This window comes from Anas platyrhynchos, chromosome 2 (assembly GCF_047663525.1).
Source record: "Anas platyrhynchos isolate ZD024472 breed Pekin duck chromosome 2, IASCAAS_PekinDuck_T2T, whole genome shotgun sequence".
In the NCBI taxonomy this organism is placed as follows: Eukaryota; Metazoa; Chordata; class Aves; order Anseriformes; family Anatidae; genus Anas; species Anas platyrhynchos.
The window spans coordinates 158452552-158459910 of NC_092588.1; the positions used below are offsets into that span (position 1 = coordinate 158452552).

Consider the following 7359-nt stretch of genomic DNA (forward strand, 5'->3'; position numbering starts at 1 on the left):
GATGCGGCGAGCCACGGGGCCCTTTCTTCCTGCCCTACATAGTGGGGCCAGCCTGGCACGGGCTGTGCTCCGGGCAGGGGGCCAGCGGCCCCCGCGTGTCCCCAACTGGCACACGGGGACACGCGGCAGCCACCTCTCATCCCGGCAGGCACACGTGGCACGAGCGTGTGGGGTCTCAGCCGGGTCCCCACGAGCACCGCGGTGCCACGAGCGCAACCATCCCACCCCTCTCCCCATCCCCACAACCCCTCCAAAAAAAAAAAAACCTCATCCCCACGGCCTCGGGACCCCCACGGGGGGCTGGCTGCTGCCCCCACGGACGCCACCACCACCACCACCTTGTCCCCGTCCCCGTGCCCGGCCCCCGCGGCGCCCGTGTCCTCCCCTGCCCCGGCACCGCGGGGGCCCCACGGCTGGCAGCGACCTCTGTCCCCGAGCGGGGCTGGCCGCGGGTGCCCACGGCGTCACGTGGAGCCGAACCAGCCAGAGGCCTCCGGGAGCCGAGCCGGGAGCAGCCGCGGCGGCGGAGGTACGGACGGACGGACAGAAGGACGGACGGGGAGGGAGGGAGGGAGGCAGGGCTGGAGGCGGTGGGGGAAACTGAGGCACGCCAGAGCTCCCGTGCGTCGCTCCCCGAGGGGGTCCCGGCCTCCGACGCGGCTGCTGGAGGGACAGGGAGAGCCCGCGGTGTCCCCCGTGTCCCCGACCCCAAAGGCTGGGCCCCGCTGTCCCCGTGCCGTAGATCCCAATTCCGAGTGTCCCAGTCCGTTCCCCCAGTGTCCCAGTAGCAGGTGGCCCTTTCCCAGCTCTCCCTGTTCCCGTTGCTCCAGCTATCCCAAACCCAAGTGTCCCAGTCCCAAGTGTCCCTGTCCCAGTGTTCCAGGTGTCCCAGTCCCAGATATCCCAGTGCCAGGTGTCCCCGTTCCCAGTCTTCCCAGTGTCCCAATGTTCCAGGTGTCCCAATCCCAGGTGTCCCTATCCCAGATGCCCCAGCTGTCCCAATCCCAGTCCCAGTGTCCCAGCTGTCCCAATCCCAGTCCCAATTGTCCCAGTGCCCCATATGTCCCTGTCCCCAGCTTCCCCAGCCCCAAGTCTCCCCGTCCCCAGTTTCCCAGATGTCCCCATCCCAGTGTCCCCAGTGTCCCCACCATCCCCATCCCACGCACCCTCCTCACCTCCCAACACTCCCCCGCCTCCCAGCACCCCCAAATCCCACCCCCATCCCCATAGGGTCACGGGGGGGGGTGCCGGGACCATCCCCCCTCCCCAAAAAAAACCTCCCACCATGTGGCTGGGGGCCCGCCTGGACGCGCTGCCCACCCCGGCGCTCGCCGTCGACCGTGCCGTGGCGCGCCGCAACGCCGAGCGCATGCAGGAGCGCTGCCGAGCCCTCGGCCTCCGCCTGCGCCCCCACGTCAAGACCCACAAAACGCTGTGAGTGCCACCACCCCCTTTTTTTTTATTTTTTTCCCCAAAACCTTCTTATTTCCACCCCAAACCCCCTTTTTTTATTATTTTTTTATTTTTTTTTATTTTTCCCCTCCCGGCAGGGAGGGCGGCGCGCTGGCCACGGGCGGCACGCGGCGCGGCATCGCCGTCTCCACGCTGGCCGAGGCGCGTTTTTTCGCCGACGGGGGCTTCGATGACATCCTACTGGCGTACCCGCTGCCAACGGGGCGCCTGGAGGAGTGCGCCCAGCTGGCCCAGCGCCTCGAAGCCTTCCAGGTGCTCTTGGACAGCCCCGAGGCGCTGCAGTGCCTGCGGCAGCGCCCGCTGGCCGGCGGCAAGCGCTGGCTCGTTTGGCTCAAGCTCGATTGCGGCAACGGCAGAGGTGGGGACGGGCACGGGGAGGGGGATTTGGGGTTGGGTTTTTTGCCGCCGGTCCCCGTGGAGCAGCACGGATAGGGTGGTTGAGTCGTGGCCCCCAAAATTCTTCATTCCATCATTCCTCAGCATCCCGCTTGTGGGGATGTCCCAAAGCCCCCAGGCAGTGTGGGTCTGTGAGCCCCCAACCCCGTTTCCAGCCACCTGGATGTCCCGTGGGGCCCCAACCCCACAGCCCACACCACCAATGCCTCGACCCCAATGGAGCATTCAAGCTTCCCAAAAGTCATTTTTCACCCCTCACTTCAGGGCTGACGTGTCCCATCAGTCCCTAAACCCACAAACCCAGCAGCTGAGCCATTACGCATCCGTTAGGCCCCCCAAAAAAACCCTTTTCACCCACCCCAAGGCTGCTCCCTGGGGGAGGGATTCCGGGTGTCCCCAATCCCAAAGCCTCCATCCTCAGCAGCTCAGCCATTAGCCCCCAAACCCCATTTGCATCCACCCACCCCAACAATGCCCGAAGCCCCCAGCCCCACTATCTCAGCCAACGTGGGATATTTAAGCCCCCCCCCAAACCCCATTCACACCCACCCACTTCAAGGATGCTCCACGGGGCCGAGATGCCCCAAACCCCAAACCCCCAAACCCCATCAGCTCAGCCAACACAGGGCATCACACCCCGACCCCAAACCGCTCTCTCCACACCCCACAAGGATGCTCCATGGGGGCAGGCACACCCTTTGCATCCCCCACACCCCATATCCCAAAAAGACCCTTTCAGCCCCTCCCTATGGCAACGGGACCCCCCCAACCCCACATTTTTAAGCCGGATTCCCCCCCGCATCCCCTTGCTGGCAGCCGGCGTGCGCCCCACGGACCCCGGTGCCCTCCCTCTGGCCCGGGCCATCGCGGAGGAGGCTCCGGGGGAGGTGACGTTGGTTGGGGTCTACGCTCACTGCGGGAACACCTACGGCTGCAGCGGCGTGCCCGCCATCCAGGCCATCGCCAGGGCCACCACCGCCGCCGTCCTCGACTTCGTGGCCGCGTGAGTCCTTGTCCCAACCCCCCCCCAAACAGCCCCTAATCTCCCACCCTCTTGGCCGGCTCCGATCCCATAAAAAACCCCAGCCCCGAGAGGGCCCCGGCTGTAAATGCAAATCGCCCTCTTCCTGCCGGTGCCATAAACCAAAACCCCACAAAGCCCCCGGCGCCCCGGGGAGCCGGACGAGGATGCCCCGGCCCCCTTTGAAGTGGGCTCTGTGTGTCCCCCCCCCCCTATTGTCCCCGGGGAAGGGACGAGGGGGATTTCGCATCCCGGAGCGAATTGCAGCCGGATGCCTCTCGCTGCCCCGGGAGGTCAGCGGGGTCCCCGAGGAGCACGACAACGGGGACGTGCTGCAGCCCAAAAAGCCCCAAAATGCCCCAAAATACCCTCCAGGGGGGTGTGGGAGTGGGGAGGGGTCCCATTGAGGAACCCATTGTGCCCCCACTTTTCCAGGGGGTCCTGGGCACAACTGGGGGGGCTGTGGCGCATGGGGTGGAGAAGGCACAAAAAAAAGGGGGCAAATGGAGCATTTTGGGGGGAACCTGCCTGATTTGGGCAGCTTTTGCACATCTGGAGGGCACCTCAAAACTCACCAGCGCATCCCATAAAATTTTGGGGGTGCCCGGGCACATCTGGATGCCCCCTTTGCACATCCTGGGGGGCTCCCCAAATGCACCAAGGTCCCCTTTTGCGCTCGTGTTTTGCCCCGCTGGGGACCCCGCGGCACCCATGGGTGCCGCACCCACCACCACCCCACGGTTCCCTAGGGTGGGGGGGACATCCCCCTTTCGGCCATACACAGGGGGGTGGTGACAACCCCTCCCGTGCCCCCAGGCTGCGCCAGGCCGGCGTGCCGTGCCCCCAAGCCAGCATCGGCTCCACTCCATCCTGCAGCCACCCGGTGCCCGAAATGTCCGAGCTCACCGAGGTGCACCCGGGCAACTACATCTTCTACGGTGCGTCCTACTACATCCCCCACCTCCCCCAGCACCCCGCATTTTTTGGGATCCCCTAATCCCCCCTGCGCCCTCTCCCCAGACCTCCAGCAGACGCTGCTGGGTTCGTGCCAACCCCAAGACGTGGCCATCCGCGTCCTCACCCGGGTGATCGGGCACTACCCGCACCGCAACCAGCTGCTGCTGGACTGCGGCTGGGCGGCGCTTTCCCTGCACGGGGGGGCGCAGACCCCCGCCGGCTGCGCCACCGTCGAGGGACACCCCCAGCTCCGGTGAGTTTTGGGGACGCCGGGGGATTAGGGATTTCATTAGGGTGACGGCACGGGGAGCTGACGGCGCGGCCCCGTAGGTTGGCGGGGTTGACGCAGGAGCACGGGTTGCTGGAGCCCGTCGGGGGGCGGATGGATTTCGGGAGGTTCCCGGTGGGCACCGTGCTGGCCCTCGTCCCTTTCCACGTGAGTAGGGTCCCCACCCCGCTGTCCCCACCCCGTTGTCCCCCCACCCCGTTGTCCCCTCCTCTGGGTGTGTGTATGGCACCTCCTCTCGCCCCGCAGGCCTGCGCCACAGCTGCCATGCACCCGGTGTACTACGCGCACGAGGAGGGCGAGGTGGTGGCCCTATGGCACCCGGTGCGCGGCTGGTAGGGGGCGTCCCGGTGCCGGGGTCCTGAACCGTGCGGGGTTCCTGCGCCCACCCCAAAGTCCTGCAGCCACCCCGAGGTCCTGCAGCCACGCTGAGACCCCATAGCTGCACTTAGACCCCGTATCCACACCAAGATCCCATATCCACACCAAGATCCCATATCCACACCAAGACCCTGAACCTACACCAAGACCCCACACTAAGACCTCTGTACCCACACTAAGACCCCAAACCTACACTAAGACCCCAAGACCCCAAACCTACACTAAGACCCCACACCAAGACCCCGTACCCACACCAAGACCCCGTACCCACACTAAGACCCCAAACTAAGACCCCTGTACCCACACTAAGACCCCAAACCTACACTAAGACCCCACACTAAGACCCCTATACGCACACTAAGACCCTGTACCCACACCAAGACCCCATACCCACACCAAGACCCCATATCCACACCAAGACCCCAAACTAAGACCCCAAACCTACACTAAGACCCCAAACTTACACTAAGACCCCAAACCTACACCAAGACCCCACACTAAGACCCCAAACCTACACTAAGACCCCAAACTAAGACCCCAAACCTACCCCAAGACCCCAAACCTACACTAAGACCCCAAACCTACACTAAGACCCCAAACTAAGACCCCAAACCTACCCCAAGACCCCAAACCTACCCCAAGACCCCAAACCTACACTAAGACCCCAAACCTACACTAAGGCCCCACACTAAGACCCCAAACCTACACCAAGACCCCACACTAAGACCCCAAACCTACACTAAGACCCTGCACCCACACCCAAGTCCCGCACCCCACGCCACCCAGGAGGGGTCAATAAAGCTCCTCTCCCCCTCTGCAGGCACTCTGGGCTCTTTGGGGTGAAACCCAGCGGTTTTGGGGCACAGCCAGGGCCGGGTGATGTCAGCTGGCTCATCCCAATCCGGCCGCCCCATGGGAAGCGCCCGGCCTGGGATGGGGGTGTGGGGTGGGGATGGGGTCCTGGGGACACGGTGGGAGTGGGGTGGGTGAAATGGGGTGGCCTGAGTAGCCACGCACCCCTACACACGGCCCTACACACACACGGCCCTACACACAGCCCTACACACGGCCCTACACACACACAGCCCTACACACGGCCCTACACACACACAGCCCTACACACAGCCCTACACACAGCCCTACACACACATGGCCCTACACACAGCCCTACACACACCTCTACACACACACGGCCCTACACACCCCTATATGTACCCCTATACACACCTATCCCTACACACACCCCTATTTGTACAACTACACCCACACCTACACCTACACCCCGCACACCCCTATACTTACTCCATACGTACATACTCCATATGTACCTATACCTACACCTACACACACCTACACCTACTCGCACACCCTATGTACACCCATGCTCACCCCTACACGCACACCTATACACACACCTATGCCTACCTACACCACACATACACCTATACGTATACCTACACGTACACCTATACCTAGCCCTACACATACCACTTGTACAGCCGTACCTATCCCTACACACATCATACAAACACCTACACGTGCACCTACACACTCTGTGCATACACCTACCCCTACACACACCATACATACACCTACACGTATCTCTGCACACACGATACGTACAGCTACCCCTACACACACCATACATACACCTACACCCACCTCTGCACACACAACACATATACCTGTACCTACCCCTACACATGCCATATGTACACCTACACGTACACCTCTACCTACCCCTACACACGCCGTATGTACAACTACATATACACCTCTACCTACCCCTACACACACCATACATACACCTATCCCTACCTACACCATACCTACACCTACCCCTACACACACCATACATACACCTACACGTACCCCTACACACACCATATGTACACCTACCCCTACCTACACCATATGTACACCTACACCTACCCCTACACACACCATACATACACGTACCCCTACACACACCATACGTACACCAACACCTATCCCTACACACACCATGCATACACCTACACCTAGCCCTGCACACACCATACATACACCTACCCCTACCTACATCGTATGTACACCTGCACCCAGCCCTGCACACACCATATGTACACCTCTACCTACCCCTACACACGCACTATACGTACACCTACACCTACCCTACCCCTACACACACCATACATACACCTACCTCTACCCACACCATACCTACACCTACACCTACCCCTACCCCTACCTATACTGTACCTACACCTACATGTACCCCTACACACACCATACCTACTCCTACCCCTACCCCTACCCACACCGTATGTACACCTACACCTACCCCTACACACACCATCACTACACCTACACCTACCCCTACCCACACCGTATGTACACCTACACCTACCCCTACCCCTACACACACCATATGTACACCTACCCCTACACACACCATATGTACACCTACACCTACCCCCACCTACACCGTACCTACACCTACCCCTACACACACCATACATACACCTACCCCTACACGCACACCATACATACACCTACACCTACCCCTACACACACCACACATACACCTACCCCTACCCCTACACACACCATACTTACACCTACCCCTACACACACCATACATACACCTACACTTACCCCTACACACACCATGCATACACCTACACCTAGCCCTGCACACACCATACGTACACCTACCCCTATACACACCGTACCTACACCTACACACACCATACGTACATCTACCCCTACACACACCATACATACACCTACACACACCGTACCTACACCTACACCTACCCCTACCCACACCGTACCTACCCCTACACACACCATACGTACACCT

General features: G+C 61.4%; 1 protein-coding gene and 1 long non-coding RNA gene across 3 annotated transcripts; one reads left to right on the forward strand and one right to left on the reverse strand.

Moving 5' to 3' along the window:
• The first annotated feature begins 389 nt into the window (after window positions 1-389).
• On the forward strand, window positions 390-4941 carry LOC113841941 (D-serine dehydratase). 2 transcript variants are annotated; one of them, XM_038174842.2, is made up of 8 exons: window positions 390-529; window positions 1231-1434; window positions 1551-1831; window positions 2686-2872; window positions 3707-3828; window positions 3911-4100; window positions 4178-4283; window positions 4383-4941. In XM_038174842.2, exons 2-8 carry the CDS (start codon window positions 1286-1288, stop codon window positions 4470-4472), a joined length of 1125 nt encoding a protein of 374 aa, XP_038030770.2. In that variant the 5' UTR covers window positions 390-529; window positions 1231-1285; the 3' UTR covers window positions 4473-4941. The 2 variants fall into 2 exon arrangements, with proteins under 2 accessions (XP_038030770.2, XP_038030771.2); XM_038174843.2 differs by having other exon boundaries at window positions 448-529; window positions 1201-1434.
• On the reverse strand, window positions 4586-5141 carry LOC140001651 (uncharacterized). Its single transcript, XR_011807144.1, has 3 exons — window positions 5096-5141; window positions 4801-5057; window positions 4586-4703 (listed from the first exon to the last, which is right to left on the reverse strand). It is a non-coding gene; the product is annotated as an uncharacterized lncRNA (long non-coding RNA).
• Between the last annotated feature and the right edge of the window lie 2218 nt (window positions 5142-7359).

Bases quoted from the DNA above. Each gene is read 5' to 3' on its own strand.
- LOC113841941 (XM_038174842.2), top strand. From the start codon at position 1,286: ATGTGGCTGGGGGCCCGCCTGGACGCGCTGCCCACCCCGGCGCTCGCC. The intron at 2,873-3,706 runs GTGAGTCCTTGT...CCGTGCCCCCAG, and splicing joins GTCCTCGACTTCGTGGCCGC to GCTGCGCCAGGCCGGCGTGC. The intron at 4,284-4,382 runs GTGAGTAGGGTC...CTCGCCCCGCAG, and splicing joins TGGCCCTCGTCCCTTTCCAC to GCCTGCGCCACAGCTGCCAT.